Source organism: Aptenodytes forsteri, unplaced genomic scaffold (assembly GCF_000699145.1).
Source record: "Aptenodytes forsteri isolate BGI_AS27 unplaced genomic scaffold, ASM69914v1 Scaffold209, whole genome shotgun sequence".
NCBI classification, from domain to species: Eukaryota; Metazoa; Chordata; class Aves; order Sphenisciformes; family Spheniscidae; genus Aptenodytes; species Aptenodytes forsteri.
In genome coordinates this window covers 1,352,924-1,374,230 of record NW_008795034.1, presented here as the reverse complement: position 1 = coordinate 1,374,230, position 21,307 = coordinate 1,352,924, and the positions used below count along the sequence as shown (strand labels likewise).

General features: G+C 47.2%; 1 protein-coding gene across 2 annotated transcripts in view; it reads right to left on the bottom strand.

Annotated features, from left to right (window-relative positions):
• The window catches only part of CALN1 (calneuron 1), a 137,348-nt gene that overhangs the window by 41,190 nt on the left and 74,851 nt on the right, over positions 1–21,307 (bottom strand). For both annotated transcript variants that reach the window (XM_009276394.1, XM_009276395.1), the window contains one exon: positions 16,880–16,992. In XM_009276394.1, coding sequence (XP_009274669.1) covers positions 16,880–16,992 — 113 coding nt within the window. The remainder of the gene's footprint in view (positions 1–16,879; positions 16,993–21,307) is intronic.

Genomic DNA, 21,307 nt, shown 5'->3' with positions numbered 1-21,307 from the left:
TACCCTTCTGATTCTCTCCCCCATCCCACCAGTGGGGGAGTGAGCGGGCGGCTGGGTGGGGCTTGGTTGCCGGCTGGGGTGAAACCATGACAAGAATATAACCCCTAGGCCATTAGGTCAGCACCTTAACAGCGTTCCCTTGTGAGGGCTGGAGCTGTCTACCTGCCTGCAGTACAGGTGTACCTGCCAACCAGGCTCACTGTAGCATCTGCAAACAAAAATCAATTGCTGCATCCCAGCTGAGGGGAACTGGCCATGTGCAAAATGAGAACAAAAGAAAAAGCCTGCAAGGCTGAAAGCTGTTGACTGCCATGTACCAGTGGTATTTACTGCGCTGTTACAGCCAGACCCGACTCCTGGTCAGATTTGCCACAAATCACCACTTTACGTTTGCTGTAACCACAGAGAGCCAGGAAAGCTCTAATTTACTTCTGAACAAGCCTCGGCGAAGTTGTGAAGGAGGACAGGGATGGCAGCCTTTGTGGCTCTGGGTATGCCAAGCATCACGGGAGTTTCAGCATGGGCAGGTGACACCGATGCAAACGGCAGCTACTCCAGATTGCCCCACTGCCTGTGCAGCACTAGAAAGCTTTGCAGAAACATGGGAGCCCGTACAGTCCTCTGGAAACCTGTGCCCAAACCTGGCCTTGGACAGTCCCTCCCACCCTTTGCTTTCCTGCAGGACCCCTACCACTGCACTTCCCAACCCCTGCTCAAAGCTTGAGCAGGTTGCCCAGGACCGTGTCCACTCGGGCCTGGAATATCTCCAAGGACAGAGACTCCAACGACACAATAATTTCTAAAAATCACCCTACAAAGCGAGGAGCAGGAGCGGTGCTTACCAAGGCAGATCTCGCTGAAGTCAGCAGGAATGCCATGCTAATTAGCCATGTTTTGTAGGACCACCCCATGGACACTAGCCTTTATATTAATCATCTACAGATCAGTAGCAGGAGAAAAACAAAAGCAATCATGCACTCATGGGCTGATCAGGAGTCATTGGCCAGACCCTGTGCAAAAGCAGCCTGCAACCACAAGCTGTAAGAGTAAATCATGCTATTAACACACAAGGATGCTGAATTACTGTCTCTGTGGGGCTGAACTGCACTAATTCCCTTTTCTCCTCTCTTTCAGGTGAGTAACTCTTCAACGTTAAAAAAGCATTTTAACATGGAGCTTCTCCACACACACATATACTGTCATACAGCTGTCCGTGATGAGGTATGAGGGGGTATTTGTACATCTCCTCCTGTCTCCCCATTTTTATTTAAGGAATTAAGATAATTAAGTGTCCAAGACTTGACCTAATGAAAACTATACCAGGCTCTGGTCCAAAAGCATCATCAGCATAACTGTGCTCTACCAGCACAGGAAAACCACAAACCACTGCCCTGATGGGACAAAGGTAAAGGGCATGTTAGGCAAGGGCTACGCTGCACACCGTGATGGAGAGAGGTGATCAGCCGGGCACGGGAGCATCACAACCCCGCTGCGTGAGCAGAGGTACCCGCGCTGTGGCAGGGAAGGCACAATGAGCGAGGTGACAGTGGCAGGGGCACGGCGGGCAGGGGCACGGCGTGCAGCACCACACCAGCAGCCACCGAGGGGAGATCACACCCAGCGATGTCAGAGCCATGAAGGGCAAACTGCTGGCATGACCAGAAAGGGTAACAAGGGGGCACATAAAGGCTTAACTGGGACGCATCCAGCTCTCTAACAACCGCTCCGGGGTGCATTAAAACCAGCCAAGAGCTGGAAAAGCATCTGCTGCCGGTCGTGTCACGGCAGGCAAGGCAGCGATGCTCCCTGCCTTCGGCTGACTCGGGGCCCTCGGCGTGGTGGCACCTCTGAGACATCAGAGCCTGAGTGTCTATTCAAAGGCAGTGCCTAACAATTGTGACCCGATTTCACCAAAAGACTCTAAGCCCAGGATTTAATTTTTCAGGTGTTAAATTAACTGGATGGAGATTTAATTCTAGGAGAAATTTAGATGTCTATCAAATGGCACATGCAAGACAGGCATGGAGATTTTGAAATAGCCAGAGCCAGGCAATAATAATGCAAACAATCCTATGGAGGTTTAGTCACGGGCACTATCTTGTAATAAGGTCCATAACGACCTTGTATGAATAACAACTGGGAGGTTTGTGCATGTTGTGGAAGAGACACATTCAGAGATGGAAAGTTAGAAGTGGTCTCCTCAGCGGAGACTACACTTGCTTCACATTCAGAAAAGGAATGTTTATTTTAAAGGAAAAATAAACATAAAAATGTTTATTTAAAAGGAAGATACCATATTCACCAGGAATTTCTGAGATGCAATAAACCACACACCACAGGATTTCTGACATCATCAATTCCTGCTGCAAGTAAAACTTTAACATCATATGTATTTCTTCTATGTCCCTGGATGCACGAGTGTGATAGACCACTTTCGGCATGTTTCTTCCCGCAGATTCCATGCTTTGTCTGCTATAAATCAAATTATTCCTACCTTCGCTTCCCATCTGCTTCTACGTGCGTGTACAGCACGTACTCGGGCTGTCGTGATGCCAGCAGTAACGTGTCCGATCCTGGGGCACTTTGTCGGGGATGATAAGTGAAGTCAGCAGCGATTATCAAACAGACGGAAAAGAGCCGGGGTGGAAGTGGAGAGAGAGGATTAGAATTTTTTCTAGTGAATTTTAATGGACTTTAATCAGCCACTCCACGTTGATTACCATAAACCTTTTGAGTCTACGTTTCATATGCAAGTATGCCTGACGGTGATTGATACGGGTTTTTAACTCACCTAATTTAATTCCTGTACAGCAATCAACAGTCAGCTGTCTCCAAAGCAATCAGACCGGCCCGTGCAGGGAGATGAGAAGAGCTCGGCAGGGCTTGAGGCTCTCCCAACCCTACCCCTGCCCCTGCTCCCAGGGCTGGTGCTGCTCCTTCCCCGGACCCTGCCATGGCAGGGTCCTCCTTGTCCTTGGCCACGGCCAGAAACAACATTAGTGACAACTGCCACAGAGAGAGGGGCTGTCAGAAAAGCAAGACGCAGGCTGCCAGAGGAGTGATCATTCTTCAATATATGGATCATAATCATCTTTACCCCATGGGAACCCAGAGAGATCTGAAGGCATTTTGTAGAGAGAACAATTCACAACCGCAACAGAAAAAAATGCACTCAAAAAAATAGTAGTGCAGCAAGATTTGCAAGTCTCTGCCACCAGTTGTAGAGATACCTGCCCTAAATCAGGTGCATTTCAGCTGGCTTGGTAGCCAGTCAGGCAATGTGAAGCAACCAAAAAGCTATGCCCAACAGGTATACATGATAAATTACTATGAGTAAAAAATGGAAAAAACCCACATCAAATATGTTTAAGTCATTTTCATTTTGCCAGGTCCTAAATGGATCCATTTTCTGTTACAAATGATATAATAGAAAAGCCGTTTGATTTGTTCGCTGAAAAACATGCTCCAGATAAATAAGAATGCCATGTTACTTGTGAGTAAAACACATGTTGATAAAAAATAGGCACATATTCAGTAAAAACAATGCAGGAATTCTGGGAATAATGGCAATTTCAAAGAGTCTTTGATGAAAGTTTCACTTGGGAAAAAACAAAGGGTAATTTTTCAATAAAATTGGATTCATGAAAACATTTTGATCGTCTCTAATCATCAGCATAACTATTCTCTAAGGTATTACACAGCTATCCTAAATAGAAACACCATTTCAATAGGGGAGGAAGGAGCACGGTACAAATAGGCAAGACTCAGCTCTTCCTTTAGTTCCCAAGATCCCAATCTTCAAAGATTTATGCCGGCTTTTCTCTGCCTGTGCTGTTATCATAGAATCATAGAATAGTTTGGGTTGGAAGGGACCTCTAAAGGTCATCTAGTCCAACCCCCCTGCCATGGGCAGGGACATCTTCCACTAGATCGGGTTGCTCAGAGCCCCGTCCAACCTGACCTGGAATGTTTCCAGGGATGGGGCATCCACCACCTCTCTGGACAACCTGTGCCAGTGCTTCACCACCCTCAACATAAAAAATTTCTTCCTTATATCTTGTCTGAATCTACCCCCCTTTAGTTTAAAGCCATTCCCCCTTGTCCTGTCGCAACAGGCCCTGCTAAAAAGTTTGCTGTCATCTTTTTCATAAGCCCCCTTTAAGTACTGATAGGCTGCAATAAGGTCTCCCCGAAGCCTTCTCTTCTCTAGGCTGAACAACCCCAACTCCCTCTCTTATGTCCAGCATGAATCAAGAAGATGCAAAGCTGAGCACAAATTTAAATCATCTCAGCAAGCTGAGAGCAAGCACCAAAAGTTTGACCTGGGATAGCTGACACACATCCCCTTCCAGCCCATAAGGCTGCTTTGGGCTGATATTTTCGACCGATCCATTCTCCAGCCCTGTCCCACACAAGTTTGCTTGTTCCCTATTCACCTATTTTAAAGTCTCTAGTCTGAGGCACATGCAGCACTAAACTGATGCTTTTTTCCCTAAATCAAGTGCTTAAATGTGACTGAAGCGAGCTCTATCCTATGTAGGAAGAAACATGAAGCCAAGGAAATCTACAGATGAGGCAGAAGAAGGCAAAGCCTCAGCTGGCTCCGGACACACCAGGACCAGAGTTGAGGTCCCTCTCCACCTGCCTGGACCTACCATCATCATAGTGGTTTCTTAAAGTTCTCTTAAACATTTTACAAAGTTAACGAAACAACAAAAATCCTGAGGAAAAGGTGTTCTCTTTCTGCAGCACTCCAATGCACGCCTTTCCTGCACCTGAGCTGAACCAGCAGTTCCTGGAGGGTTTCATCATCATTTGATTTTACGATTATAATAAATTCCACTGCTGCTCTGAAACTTGGGATTCAAGCACTTTTGAATGTCAGTAGGAAAAAGAAATATAGTCTACTGAAGGCTATTTGAATAACTACAAGAGCATTTCCGAGCCGCGAGTTCAGCAGAGTTTTCACACCAGTCTATAATAAAGATGTGGCATTAGAAAAATGCAAGGATGGGGCTGATACGTAGCAAGAAGCAGCTAGTATTGGGGAAAGGATACATTTTAACCTAACATACTGGCTAATTTTGTGAAAACGTGTGCCTGCACACCAACTAGCCATAAAATAAATATTAATATTAGCTCAGTTGTCTCTTAATACAAAGGACACAAGTGCTGGAAGCTGAGGTTCACGGGTTTATCTTCACAGGGGATCACAGCTCCTGAAAGCCCTAAAATCTGGCACCTACGTACAGCCTGTCTGCTTTGTGACAGCTCTTTTCAGACTCTGCTCCCCTAAAAAGCATCAATTTATTTCATTTGTCTTTTCATTGCTCTGTCACTTCCAAAAGTTCGAAGGAATTGGAGCTTCGTGCGCGCGGGGGGAGCTGATGGATTGACAGCGACGTCTTGTACTAATAATCCCCTGAGCAAGACATCCTCCAGGGGAAAAACATCTAAACTAACACACTCAGCAAGAGTAGAAAGAGATTAAAAACATGCAAATCATTGTTATATGATTACTTTTTTTTTTCCCCATCTCTCCTCCAGGGTAAGGCAACTGTCTCCTACGCTCTGCTCCAAAAATAGGGCATTTCCATGAACTCCACCTGTGGACCTTGCTGGGTTATCTCCCAAGGTTTGTGTCTCTGCTCAGCATAGGAAATTTGGACATTAGAATACATCTTCGGACGGAACTCCAACATCATCCTGGCTCATTTTGAACAGAGATCTTTCCCTTACATGCTAGATCTGCTTATTTCCTTGAAAAAGGGATCAAAATCAGTTTTGAACGCTTCCTACCAAGCTAACACATATATTGAATATATATATATATACACACACACCAACTTTCTCAGGTTGGTCTGGACTTCTGCCGCAAGTGTCTGCACCCTGATACATTTTCTTAACTGTGCGTAAATGTACCGGGTTGCATAATTATTTATTTTGGTTACCACTTCATAGTGTTGTGTGGTACTCAATAGTAATAGTAAAAAAAATTTTCTCTGTGGCACTACAGACCACATCAGGACTACCAGCTCTGGAGACTGCACGCTTCTCAGAGTGTAAGATTTCTATCTTTGCCAGCACAGAAATATATTCAAACCTCCACAGATAGTCAAATGATGGTGCAGAAAGCACACAGACAAAGAAACAGTTTCTCAATGAAGTGGCAAATTTGTTTGAAAAAAGACCTTAACGAATTTCTCCTGAAGATCAGCATCTTTCCAGCCACTTGGTAAAACTACATCATGCCTCTGCTGGAAAACTGTATTAATAAAGTCAGACCTTGGAGAAGGGGCTACCACAGCCTGTTTGGCTCAGCCAGTGTGGTGGCACTGAGTTTGCAGGGAGACGTGATGTTCACAGCAGTGGGAACATGCTCTCAGCACCTGCACATCACCCATCAATCCACGAAATTCTTGCCAAACAGTAAAAAACCAACAAACCAAAGTGCAGCAGGCCTGTTGGCAGCACTCACGGCACAAGTTCTTGGAGAAACCAAGGCAGGAGCTTGTGCAGACCCCAGGGCACACCAGGAGGTGTGTGGCCCAGATCCTGCCCCATCTTCTGGCATGCAGAGGGGTCAGCAAAGCAGCATGGAGGGAAATGGTCTCAGGGCTGCCAGTGGCCATTAGACAGCCATGTCCCCATCTTCCCCTGTCCTCAGTGCTGGTGGAGGGCAGGAGGCAGGGGCAGGATGGAGCTGGCTGTGTCAGCAGCATGGCCAGGGCATCTCCATCCTGATGGCCAAGGAAACACGTCCACCCTGATGGCTAGGGAAAATCCTCCGTATGGATGGCCAGGGAAACCTCTCCATCCTGATGGCCAAGGAAACATCTCCATCCTGATGGCAGCTCAAGATGGCTGTTGACTGGGGAACTGTCTGCTAGGGCCACCAAATTTGCCCACCACCATTGCTCCTCAGAAACACCAGTCTGGGACAGCAAGGGCGTGCCCTGTGCCGGAGGGGTGGAACACCACAGAGGTGAAGGTTGGGTGGGCATGGCAGGGACGGCCACCACTGCAAGTCACAGACAGCTGGCAAATGCCCCTCTCCTCCGCAGGCAATTCCCAGCACAAGCTGCTCCTTGTGCCTCTGCACAAGCAGAAACCCAGCAGCTCTTGGCACCTTGCTGCTGCAACCTGAAAGAGGCACCGAGATGCTCCAACAGCTGCTGCTGGCCCCGGCTGTCAGCCGCTTCAGGGATGTAACACAAGGTATTTTGCTGGTACAACTGAGAAGCATAAAATCTAACCGGGGCGTCACTTAGGGCTCGATGGTACCAGGTAGCTTTCTTTTGGCTTCAAATGTCAGGCTCCAGCAAACTGCGCTGAAGATCTTGGATACATACTGGGAAAATCTGAGTTATATGCTGTGCTGTAGAAATTGTCTGGCAGCCAGGACCTGGAGGTCCTTCCTCAATGCCACAGCATCCACTGCTCATCTGGCTCACACTAATGAACCTCAGCCATTACCTGAGCTATCCCCTGTCCCCACCACAGTGGTCCTTTGCAGCTCTCCATTTGCATTTTTTCAGAGGCATCCACTGCTCATCTGGCTCACACTAATGAACCTTACCTGTTACCTGAGCTATCCCCTGTCCCCACCACAGTGGTCCTTTTCCATTTGCCATTTGCATTTTTTCAGAGGTCTGTCTTTCTTTCTTTCTTTTTCCCAAGACATTTTTTCAGAGGTCTGTCTTTCTTTCTTTCTTTTTTTTTTTTCCCAAGAGAGTAATTTCTTTTTCTAGCTTTTCTTTTGCATAAAAGGTCATTTTTCTTTCTAAACAGGCTTGTTGCAAACATTTTTGCTTTTTTTTTTTTGGTTATGAGTGATGGAGTGTCTTTTTTCCTGTTTTTCCCTCTTACTCTTCTCTTTAGAACCTTAGTGAAATTTTCACAATATTTTTACTCTACCTACCCAGGGCTTGGAGGCAGGGCACTATATAGATTTCCATCTCAAAGTGGGGATTCTTTAGAAGAAAGAAATAGAAAAAGGCCACCACCATCAAGTTGTGTTTTAAACAATTCCCAAACTCTGATCTCCATAAAAATCAGACTTTCCTTACAGTCAATTAAGATTTCCCTCAACAAAATGACAGCAGTGCAGTGAAAGAGATGATTTTGTTACAAGAACGTGAAGTATCCAGCCAAGCCAAAAGTAGTGTCCTCTGGTGACACCTGAATTGCAGATCCTTACGTGTCCTTTTCTCTGTGCAGAGTAACGTCGGATCCTGAGATCTGGTGCTGGCTTAGGATTTGAGGACTGGTGGAGTCTCTGCTCTGAAAGAAAATCCTGCCAGATGCTGGGAGTGCAGGGAATATGGGATTTGAAGACAGAACTGTTGCCCCTGAAACTCCCCTGGATGAAACATGCCACTCACGCATGCCACTCCATCACTCAATGGTGCCTTTCAAAGCCATCAAAGTGCATTCAAAGAAAAACCCAACAAAACCAGCACCAGTGATGTACTCTGGCACTCGGAGGTGCTGGAGAGCCTGACCCACCTCAGCAAGGAGTCCACAACAGGCAAGAAACTCTCTCCCCAGACCATGTTCCAGGTACCCATGTTCACATCAGACGATGATGATACACGTTTACCTTTCCTACACATTGCTCCTTACATTTCCAAGCAAATCACTGAGAAAATCACAGTGCAGTTGCTATTTCACCCATCAGGCAGGGGCAAAAAAATCCCAGTGACACACAGAGACGCAGACTGAGTTTATATATAAGCTGGCATAGAAAAAATAACCTCGGTACCATCAGAGCTGGACGGAGTATATGTATGTGAGTACTCCAGAGTGTGCACAAAGCCAAATCACCACCTGCCAGGACAGTCATACGCTGTCGTCCAGCAGGCAGGATACCTCTTGATATAAACTGCCTGCTTTAAATAGACTTTGAACCAAAGCTGCAGTGTGTTTCTGAAGGCTAAATGTGTAAGGTGGTTGAAGCTACAAAACACAGTCAGACAATGAAGTCTTGCTTTTCTCCTGTTATTGGTACCAGTCCTGCTTTGGTTCATAAGCACTTTCAAAACTTTATCATTTCCAGCGTCTCCAGTTTTGAGGTCTAACTTTGATCCTGATGAATTGGGAGAACTGGTTTTGTTACAGGGAAAGATGCGTACTGGTGAAAATGAGGTCCCTTCATAGAAACAGATAAAAATGAGGCCACCCAAACATTATTGCTCACTCCTGGCCACTGGCAACTTCATACACTGCAAAGGGGTTACAGGGATGTGACAGTCTCACTGTCCAAGGACAGCCTTACCACCACGGTCCAGGCCATGAATCTCTCCAATGTTCACGTCTACACCAGAGGCTGTGACAGCACTTCTGGGCTGGACACCCAGAATACGAACAAAGAGAAGTCTCTTGTTGATGAATGCATCACCTGCAAGCGTTCAGCTTTCACTGTGTTGCGACAACCACCATTGAGTGCCACATACTCAGTGGGAATGTCTTTGTCAACAAAAGAAGATTTAATAAGGCAACCAGAACTGTTCTCCTTCCACTGATAACAGCCTTAGCACCGGCAGAGCTGGTGAAACCCTTGGTGGGACTCATCAGATGACATTTAGCTGTCCCCAGTGCACACATCTCCATCTGAGCCACTTTTCTAGACTTTCTTTATACCAAATGGAGAAAAATTGGCACTTTTGAAGCATGATGCATCTCTTCCTGAGGTTGATGCCTAAAGCAAATCCCTTGAATTGCACCCTAGAAGTGGCTATTTCTCTCTGTTAACTCTAAAGGGAGTCTAAGCAGTGTCCCAGGTTGGCTGAGATGAACTGCACACTATCCACACCAGCTACGTGGCTAGAGTCACTCTGCTCATCACTGCAACACAGCCATCTGCGTCCTTGTAATGGGAAATCTCACAACATTTTAAAACTGGATAGGAGGAAACCACACATCAAATCTAAAATGCAGGAACAGATATTGCAGGACACATTTAATTTCTGAAACTGGAAACCCGGTCAGGACAATGGAGCTAGCAGTGCACCGGGTGAATTTAATGACTCCAGCTGAGCAGAGCCCAGTATTAGCTGTTGTGGGAAAGGTGCCTGCCTTGGCTCCCAGGCCAAATTGCAGTGGTTTCTGCAGGAGAGGCAATGCCAAGACTTTCAACCAGTCCTTCAGTTTGGTGGTATCCAGCTTGGGAAACCCAAGAAAGGGTAGATCTTTAGGAAGTACAGAACTTCTTTTCTGTGGAAATCACTTCAAGATATTTCAGGTTCAACAACCAAAAAGCAGGCACCCACATTGTTGCTAACATTGAAAATATTGCTGTGGGGTGGAGGGTTTTGTTTGGCGGAAGAGGACATGCATGGGTGAGGGGACGATGCAATGGTACAGCCCCAGTTGCCCATCCTTGACCCCATCCATCAAGTTTTGGCACCCAAACTTTCAGCTGCAGCATTTCCTGATTTAACCCCCAAAGTAGTCACCAAGAGGGAGGCCACTTACACGGGCACTAAGTCTGCACATACTATTAAGCCGTCCTTCCTCCCTGAATCTCAACTTTCTTTCCAGGCAGCAGTAGTTTCTCACCCACTCTAAACTACATGCACTCAGCCCAGCTGCAAAACCCGCCCTGCCTGCCAGGAACCACCACTGATCCCAAGCATCACCCGGTATCCTAAACTGCAAAACTAACTCTCGTCCTTCACAGAAGTCGACTTGAGATCGTTCTTTGAAAGGCTGAAACAGCAGCACCTGAAATCCTGAAATCAAGGGGTATTTGCAGCAGAGCAGCTCACTACCAGCAAGCAATTGTGGCGCAAGATGTAAAATGGTCCCTCCTGGGGTTTAGCAATATCCCACACCCGTACAGAGGGGCTGCACCAGCCCAGGAGGAGGAGGAGGGTGAGGAGAGGAGGCCACATACACCCCACACCTGGCTGGCCCCGCCGTGAGAGGCAAGCTGTTATTTCGGCAATGCCATAGTCTGCAGTGGTGGTGGGCGGTTGGATCTGTTACCACGTGAAATTGCACATGGAGACACAAACACTTTCTCCACAACTCCGGCAAGGCTAATTTGCTATCATCAAATTAACTCCTCTGCAGGGACAAGAGGAGAAAACTCACATATAAGGACAAATTGCATTAGGTTTATCTACTGGACTTCATAAAGAAAAATCCCTCTCTAAGCAAAACCATCTTTGTAGAGAGACACATGCCAGTGGAGGCATGCGCCGCTCGCACACCACACTGGCAGTGTGACACTGCATCCTCAGCTCCTGCCTTCCCTCCCACACCATCGCCCGCCGCGACTTCTCCGTACCCTGCCCTGTGCCACCAAGGTTCCCACACATTTTCTCCTTCATTTCACTCTATTAAAGCTCTAATTGATTGACCAGATCATGAGAGCCCAGATCTCTCCCCCGGGACACTGTTGCATTTGCAGTGACAACTGCAAAGAAGATTACAGATGGGCAGTTTTGCACAGCAAATCATTAAAGCATCAGCAGCCGTGCTGGGAGGACGAAACCGCTGTGTCCCATCCCAGCCACGTCTGTCTGCTATCCCGTGTTCGCAGCCAGCTCTGAGCCCCCCTTCACCTCCCTGAGCCCCCTCCCCAGCCAGCGCCAGATGCAATACTGCACCACTGGATGTGGCCCTTGCTCTATTTTTCCTGCATCCAGGGAACAAAATGCCCTTTGGTGCGTGCTGCTGAGCTTGGTGGCTCAGGAGCACAGGGGTTTCTGCTGTCTCTGGCCTGTCCCTGGCTACCCCTCCTTCCTTGCATAGGGGTGCTGTGGCAGATCTAGCTTTGGCTGTACCTACTCATCCACCAAAGATGATAAAAAGCAATGTATTCCTCCTCCTGAGCAAAGGTATGTGGAAGCCTGGAGAGATGAAAAAGGTTTTCCCAAGCCCAGAAAACATGAGCAGTTGCTGAGCTGCTCCGTTTGCAGGACCTGCCTCCCCAGTCCTCCGGCTGTCCCCCCCCAAAACTGCGGAGACATCTCTACAGCGGAAAAATGAGATCTCTGAGCAGTATCTCCCCAGCCCGAAGCACCGCATTGGTATTCTGGTCTTCCCACTCCTGCAAAGCAGCCTTATTTATTCCAAACCAACCAGCCTCCTCCTGAACACCAGTGAATTATACCGGGCGATATCTAATGCGATGAATGGGCACCATGTCTGAGCAGATGATACAGTGGCGTCCCCTCATGCAAGACAAAGCTTCCAGATATCCTTGCACAGGCAATGCATTAGCACTGGCTGAAATGATGTTCCCTGCAGCTTCCATATGCATACAGTCAAGAGAGAGGGAAAAAAATATCAGGCAGTGTTTTGCCTCTCAAATGATCACCATACAAACTATCGACTTTTCAAAATAACCTCATCAGTGCTGCTGGGCACAGAATTTATTCTGCATCCAATGCAGATGCAGCCCTGTTGTTTAACCATTCAAACTTGTTCTGACTTCAAAAAGCATTTTAGCCAAGACAGAGGGGTTTATTTTAATGAAAAGCCTATAATCCAAGATGATTATTACTTCTGTTCCTGCTGCTTACCCCCAGGGACTGGAGATCCACTACACTACATCCTGCGCAAACTATTTAACACTTGTGCCTGAAGGTCTTTGCACTTAGAAACAATCTGGGCAGAAATTGTAAATGAATATGAAATCCCAGTTTCTCCCCTCTCTTTTCATCCCTCTCTCTGTCTCAGAATGGCAGGGCACAGTGGACCGATTTGGAGCATGTTTGCCAAAAAAAGGAGCTAATATTTACTAGTGCGATGTTTGTCTTTTCTGTAACGCTCTTGATCTAAATCGCTTTACAGACCTGAATGGCCATGCATTGGAAATGCCTCAAAACTCACTTGTACAAAACACAGCCCTCCACGTGTAACTGGAACCAGACTCATATTCCCCGAGCTCTGGAAAAACAAATTCTCACGCCTGAAAATTGATCAAATAGCATCTCTCTGACCATGCAACGGCTACCACATCACTGCAACAGCACTGCCAGACACACTGAAGAAAACCAGCTTCAGGAGAATAAGTGTGAGCACCGGCAGGAGCAGCTCAGAGAACATGGGCAGAGGAAGGCAAGCGATGGGTGGCCACTTTTTTAAAAATATAGAGGAAAAAAGATGGAGAGGGAAGGGGGCAGACACCCTGCGAGAGACCATGGGACATCCAACACCCCTGCGCAGGGCCAGTCTCACGTCCTCCCACTGGCTTCCAAAACAGAGTTCAATAGGTAGCTCCAAAATCTCATCTATGCTCTTTTTTTCTTTACATTTTGTTTTGAATAAATGCAGACCCTGTGGAAGCAGCCAAAGGGGATGTTTCCATTGTTGCTGCAAGCTTGCCATGGCAGGTCTGCCCCAAACTAAGGAGAACGGGGCTTCCTCGGGTGCTTCCAGCCTTCAGACTCCTCCTGACCGTGATCCTGCACGCTGAGGACAGGCTAATGGTTACTGGGCAGCTGCGTATTTAAGAAAAAATATTTAAGACAGTTTAAAACTGACTTAAAAATTTAAGACAGTTGAAGATGTCTGTGCATGGGTACATTTTACTTCCATTTGCACACAGTTGGCATGAGGGTGAGTAAACCATTTTGAAACAGAGCAGGAGGCACCCGGGGATGTTCTCCGCAAAACAGTGCTTGGTGTGTGCTGCATCTCACTCAGGAAAGACAGACTTTCTGAGATGGAGGAGAGTCCATGTTTCCTCCGGAAAGACAGACTTTCTGAGATGGAGGAGAGAAAGTCTCTCCTGATATCATTGGTCTATATTGACTTGGCCTGAAATAGTATTTGCAGGGATGATTTTTCCCTCCCCCTAAATACCTCCTGACCCAGCTGAGGGACCGCAGAGAGCCATTCTAACTGGAGCAGAACTGATTGCCGCTACCTGAGAAAGCAAGAGTCAGCCGCCTTAAACACACACTGATACGACTCAATTTAAAGCCCACGTGGGAAATCAAGGAAGGAAAATACATCTGAGAGACCCTCCGTGTCTCTAACACCTGCCAGCACTCAGGTCTTGGCCGAACCCTGCTTCTACTGGGCTGGCCATCGCTCTTTAGGCAACACATACGATAGGAGGGATGCACCCTTTCCCTATTATTTCAAGCCCGCCTTTTCCACGCATGATCCCTCTCTCTCCTCCCTGTTCTTCTACTGTTTCTACCCCCTCCCCGTCTCCTGCAGCCCCACTGCTGTTGTTGTAAGATCCTTCCCCTCTGCAGCTTCTGCCATCTGGAACCGCCTTCCTGTATCCCACCAACTCACTCCCAGCTTCGTCTGCAAATGCATCTCCAGGCCCTTGCCTGTTCCTTTGAATTCCTCTCTCCTGCTGCTGCTGTTTATTATTTAACTCTGTCATTGCATTATTTAAAGTGTTATTAAGGCGCACTTGGAACAGAGTCTGCACAGAAGTGCCACAGTATGGAGCTGGACCCTCGGCAAAAATACCCTGAGAGCCAAAATTGTTGACAGTTGGAGAGAAGCTGTTTGGATGGAAGGGGAGAAGGCACTTTCTGGATGCTAACATGGATTTTCTCTCCTGACTTTTTTCTTCTGCGACTGACATAAGAGCCTCTTCAGGATGCCTTTTTCTGCCTGCAGTTTTGGGGTGAGGTTTGTTGGTAGCATTGCCTGGCCAGCTGACACCAAGGCAGAGTTGTCCCTTCTTGTCCCACCCTTGCTGCCCTTGTCACCTAGCACCAGTCACAACTACAGGCTTATGGGCACCATCCCCTCCTTAAAATCATTCCTTGGGGATGACTGCAGGGGTGAAGTGCTCTATCAGCAACCCAAACTCATCCCCCTCTCCATGCCATCCCTTTCCAGCGAATGTGAAAATTGCACATCAAGGGGATATGGGAAACACAGCCAGGCCCCGATTCCTAAAAGGGCTTTGTTTCAAATCAGATGTAATCCCACAGGAGATAATGCAGATGCGTAAATGCTTTGCTTAAAGACGAGGTGACTTATGGCCCTGCACAGGGCTAGGGTAAAGCCAGGTAGGAATGGGCAAAGGGAACCTGTTCCCTGAATGGCACTTCCCGACATGGTTTTATCCTTGCTTTTTCTTTAGGAATAAGCAGCAAAATTACTGTATTATTCATGAGCTCTCCTACCCCAGGAGAAATGAAATGTGAGATAAAGCCTTCCCTTCAAGGGCTTTGAAATCCAAGAAAGTGCTATGTAGAGAGATGTATTTTTACCCTTACAAGTAGAAGACCATAAACTTTTTTTTCCGAGGCCCTGAAGTACTTGTGCAATTCAGTCAAAGCTTCGCTGCCTGCAGACAACCCCCAGGGCTGTCCCTTCCCACTGTGGGGCCAGTTGCCTGAAGTCTCTGCACTCTTTTCACTCATCCCACCCCAGCCTGGGGGGACACAAGGGCCATGGTCCCTGCTGCATGGAAGTGCAAGGCAAAAGCTGAGTTCAGGAGTCCTGCTGCTCTAAAACCAGAGCACACATCCTCCCTTCCTCGCTTTCTCTGAGCAAAGCCACTGCAGGCATTTACATGGGCTGAAGGGTCACTAAATGGCAGCAGGTTAACCTGTGAGCTGAATTTCAGGGAGGGCTCCAGACTTCTCTGCTTCTTCACCAAAGAGGTCAGCTCATGAACTTGATTTTCCCAACGGTTATTTTTGCTTCTTGAAGGGCTCTGGCGAGGCCAGTCTTGCTGGGGGGTCTGGAAGGCACCAATGGCTCAGTGGGACGGGATGGTGTTGCTCCCGTTGCTCATGTGCTGGGATGAGGCTTGCACGGTGCAATGGAGGCAATAAAACATTCGTGACTGCCACAGCCCTGCCCTTCGTGGTGTGAGTTGAGCTCTCGCATCCCCCCAGACACATTACAAACCACTGCAGCTTCACCAATGCCAAACTCTTGCTTTGATGACTGAATACTAGAATCCAGACCAGGATTTCCGTGGTTATTTCTATCACGTGCCAAGAGGCTAGGAACAAGTTTTTAAAAAACTTTTAAAAGACTTTTACAAAACTCCACCCAATTCAGTCTGGACAGTACTGGAGGGTAGTAAAAGAAGACAGAAATGCTTATATCTAGGTTTGACTCTTTTGATTCACATAAACTTGGTAACAGCCAAAGTTTATTAGCAAGCAAAGGCTGTTGGTTGATCAATGAAATGAGCAGTAATGTCACAGGAGGCCACACATTTAATCCATTGGCAAGAAATGTGCAGCTCTGTGTTTTGGGAGATTTTTAATCCCCACCATAACAGCCTGGACTGTCCTTGCTTTTCCAGTGTTTAAAATCACACTGCACAACAGACTTGAGGCAGCTCCTGCTGCCAGACCTGCCTCCCCTCCAATGCCTGAATCCGGCAGGACCAAACCACCCCAGGGCAGCACCATGGGTAAAACTTGCACTGGCACAACATCATTATCCTCACCCTCGGACCTGAATTAACCCCAGAAGCACCGATCAGATGTGACCTGCATGGCACACCTCACTCTGCCTGGAGCATCCCTCCGCCACAGCCAAGGGACGTTGAACAATGGCACATTTCTGAGAGCAGCCAGACAGGTTCAAGGTTCCTAACTCAAGAGACTCATTGAGAAAAATGTTTTTCTCTTCCAAAAATGAATTCCAGAATGCTCCCAAACATGTTGCACAAATAACTGGGTGCTTTGTTGTGTTCAACTGCAGTTCATCCGCAGTAAGTGCTTTTCCTTCCTCCCACACAGGGCTTAGCTGAGAGCAGGTCCCTCCAGCAACACGGGATCATCTTACACAGCACACAGTGAGAGGGACCCGAGTAGCCTTTACACAAGCATTCATGCTTAGCAAAACATCTTGTGCTCCTCAACAAATCAATTCTGGAAGCTATTGATAGTTGGCTAAAGTTGCATTTAAAAAAAAGACCACTTACCTGCCAGAATATGCTGTCTATTGTATTTCCCAGAAAGCCATCTCTGCCTTCTGATGATACGAGCTTAGGTCCCAGAATAGTCATAAATTCATCAAAATCAACCTGGCCATCCCCTGGAATGAAAGAAAAAGATCAGTGTTTTCACTGAAGTACCACTTAGTGCCAATGTCCAACATGCTGCTCTGGATCTGCTGCATATCATGGACCCATACATGCCCTATGGTACCTCCTACATCAACTTCATGGTGCCTAGAGACCCACATTTGTTGTTATCCCAATGAATGGCCCGTGTTGTGGCGTACCCATACCTGAAGACAGGACCAGGTGATGCACAAATAGAGATGAATAAGTCATTCCCCAGGCCCAGAGAGTTTGTAGGCAAGCCACTTGTCAAAAAAACAATTTTGGCAGGAGGACAGCAGCCATCAGTGCGGCCAGGACTCTTCCCCTCCACAGAGCCGCCGAACAGCCAGGTCTCTGCAAAGCTTTTACAGGGCCAACCCCATCCTCCAGAGGAAGGGAGTACACGCAGAGAGAAGAGCCAGACTATTGTGAATCCACAAGGCATTTCATTTCAGCTTTCCATTAGCATCCATCTCTTAAAAGCCCTGTGTGCCTAGCATGCAGAGCAGGCAGTGTAGACACAACTTCAGTACCATCAGCAGGAAGAGGAAACTGCTCCTGCCATTAATGAACCGAGCCTATGCAGTCCCAAGCCCCTCCAGTATATTGTATGTTTTGTAAATGAGGCATGTGGCTGTTAGAAGCGTATCTGAGCATTGTATCAAATATTACTTCTCCCTCAGAGAACGGCGATACTTAATGAAAATGGCAAAAAAAGGGAAATTCATGCCTGTTGAAGGATCTTAAAAATATCTGCTTCCCTGAACAGGGTAGTTCAATGTCTATATGTCTCTCCTTTGTCTATCAGCCCATAGACATATCCTCCTACATATTATTAGGCCAATTGATATGGGTAGATATATTAGACCTCCTTCAAGTATGGAAGCAGAATCAGCAACTGTAAGACTTTTTGGTTGTTTTTTATTCAAATTCAGCTGGAACTGACTGCATCCACCTCACCATGTAGCTGTTGTTGCTAAATAATTAGGTAACCATCATTAAATAAACCATCAGACTAACGCAGATCAATGCAAGGGCTACTATTAAAATGTCACTATCGACTGCATTACCTGCAGCAGCCCTGCATGACAGCTTTACCACGTGCACTGCATGCTGCTGCTATCTCTCCTTTTTATTATATTTCATATGCTTGATCTGAGCATACGCACCACTGATTGAAATCTGTCCATGTCCTTATCTTCACAGAAACACAATGTGAAAATAAGCAGAGTCAAAATGCTCGTGTGCCAGAATAGTGATCTCTATTCGCTAGGCTCTGCCCATAATTTCTTGAAGACGAGAGTGAATATCCTAGGGGTGAGCCAGCGATGGGGGCTCTGAAAGGAAACCCAGCAGGAATTCATAATAGTTTTGATCCCGTAACGTGGAAGACCCCATCCAACTGCTAAAGTTGCTCACACCTTCAGGGCTCAGCACACGCTGAAGGGCTTTGCAGGGCTGGAGCGTGCTGAGCACTTGTAGGATGGAGCTCATTTCTGGGACAGCTTATTAAACAGAAAAGGAAAGGGGTGGGCACCCCATCACTTGGAAAGCCATTCTTTAAAACATTTATGGGCTGCAAGAAAATGTGTTCCTTCTGCTTACCCATGGGAGGCATCAGTTTATGACATCAAGTCGGATTGTATCAGTCACAGAATGTTGGATCACGTTGGGGAAGGTAATGCAAGGTGACAGTGGATTCAGGGAGATTTACATTGCAGTACATCACTTCAAGGGAAAGGCAGTAACAACACCATACACTATGATGCAAATTGGGTTAAAGAAATTAGCCAGATTAGCAAGAAAACAGTTTGCATTCTAAAGAGATTCTAGTACCTGCCCGTGCATATATTTGGTTTATCCATATGCGACCCCAAAATATTGAGTTATTCAATTTGCATTTTCTACAATGTCATTTCATCCACAGAGGAGAGGCAGGACTTAGTCCTACGCATGACTCATGAGAAAGGGGGTGCCAGGACTCCTGGGCTCTGTGTCTGACTCAGAACTAGACTTTGGGCAAACCCTTGCTCATGACGTCCCTGTGCCTTTGCCAGGGATCATAACTAACTTCACAGGGTTTAATTATCAGCTTAATTATAGCATTTTCCACCACCTCAGAAGAATGATGCCATTACAAAATGCATTATGCCCTTATTGACTGTTTTTTCAATTAAAACTGTTAACTAGCAAGGAAACTAGACCTCAAAACATTTTGCCTGGTAGAAATAGCCCTTTAACATTTGTTTTAAGCTGCAGAAAACAAACCTTCCTGCCGTCAGGATCTCAGGAGACTGCAGCATCACAGTATCAAGGAAGAGAACTCACAATTTTGGCTGAAAATTCCTTTTATAGTATTCAACAGCCAGGAGAGATATTATAATAAACAACACATAGGCTCCAAGATGCACCCAGTGCAACTCTGCATGGCTGCAAGGTGAAAATGCACAAGGTTGCTCTCTACAACCATGGCATAACCAGGTAATGCCCAATACCCACATTGCCTATAGGATCTATGAGTGTTCAGGCCACCCATCAGCTCCTGGAGCACTCAGCTTGAAATTTGTGTTGGGTACAGTCAAAAGATGCCTTCCTCCTCTTCCTCCTCCGAGCCATAGTCACGTACACGGAGAGCTACAAGCTGATGTGCGATGTGCAGATCAAGCATCTGTTCGAGAATCTGCGTTGGAGGCAAATCAAACACCGCGCACGTCCCCATGTTTGGCTTTGCTGTGCCTACAGATGTGCTCCTTGCCTGGGAGTAATTGATATTCTGAGCAAGCAATGTGTGGCTTATTCAGAAATTAACTTTTAGTTGGGTTTAAGGGATGGAAGAAGGGAGGAAAACGCCAGGCTGGAGCACGTGTGCTGTCTACGCTGCTCTCACCTTCCCTTGCTCCTTTCCACGAGCCATCCAGCAAGCCCCGAACAATACTGCTGTCAGTGGCGATCACACACCTCCAATCCCTCGCCGTCCCCCCGAGCCAATTTATAATGTGTGTGTTGTTCCCATCCTCCCCCCACCTTCTTCCTCCAAGCAGATTAACTACTTTAGCAAGAACTCAACACACTGAAGGAAAACAACCTCGTAAGCACAAGCAGGTGAAAAGCTACGGCCAGGATGGAGCGGGCTGCGCTCCCCGTCCCGTGATGGTCACAGCTATTCTCCTCTCCCTGCTCCCACCAGTTACAAATGCAGACGAGGTTTATAAACCCGAGCCATGCTGAAGTCCCTGACTAATGAAGGCACTCACACAGTTAATGGTCACAGCTATTCTCCTCTCCCTGCTCCCACCAGTTACAAATGCAGACGAGGTTTATAAACCCAAGCCATGCTGAAGTCCCTGACTGATGAAGGCACTCACACAGTAGTGACAATAACTTATTTACAAACTGGGAGGGCAGGGAAACCTCGAGGCACAGCGGTGCAGATCAGCTGGGGCAGGGGAAGACCATCAGGTGGCAAAGGTGGGTGAGGACCAGAGCGGTTCCGGGCAGGATGCGATCCAGATGCCACCCTATCCCCGAGTTACCACCCATCAGCCGAGGGACGGTCACTGCTTCTGTGGGTGATCTTAGCAAAACACCAGAGCTGAGCTTAACCCCTGGTTTTAAACCACCTAAAACATTTATTTATTTACTTACAGTTATGCCCTAACATTTTTCTTCCCCATAATGCTTCCTCTTAATCCTGGCATTAAAGTCAAAGAGTCAGAAGGGGGTTAGCAATCACGTGGCTGAACCTCGCATGACTAAAACCATGACTCAGAACATTGCTGGCCACATCATCAGAGACAAATCAGATCTGCTCATCATTACCAGTCCGTTAGCATCGGCTGGGCGCTAAGTGCTTCCAGATACCCACAAAGGTTTGCTCCCTGCAAGACACTGGCTCAGTTCTGACAAAAACCAGGCAAATGTGATAATAAAAAGGAATAGCAACTAGATGTGCTGTCAACAGCCCCAGGAGCAATCGTGTGAGCCTGGCTAATTGCTCCATCGTGGAAAGAGGATGCTGAAGGCACCCAGCAACATCTTTGGGTCGTCTGGGAACCTTTTCAGTGCCCAAAGACCACGCGTGGCCAGCAAGGGGTCCTGGACCTGCCAAAGTCACAATGCGCACTGTTCACTCACTGGGTGCAGAAAGACCTTGGGGATAATTTCAGTTTGAAGAGCCCCAGCATCAATGTTTGCCGTGCTGTGAGCTCAGTTTGGCCACCACCACAGAGCTCCACAGAGCTACAGCAGGGAAACATCGGGCCCCACGTCATGTTCAACATCCACTTATGCCACGCACACCAAAGA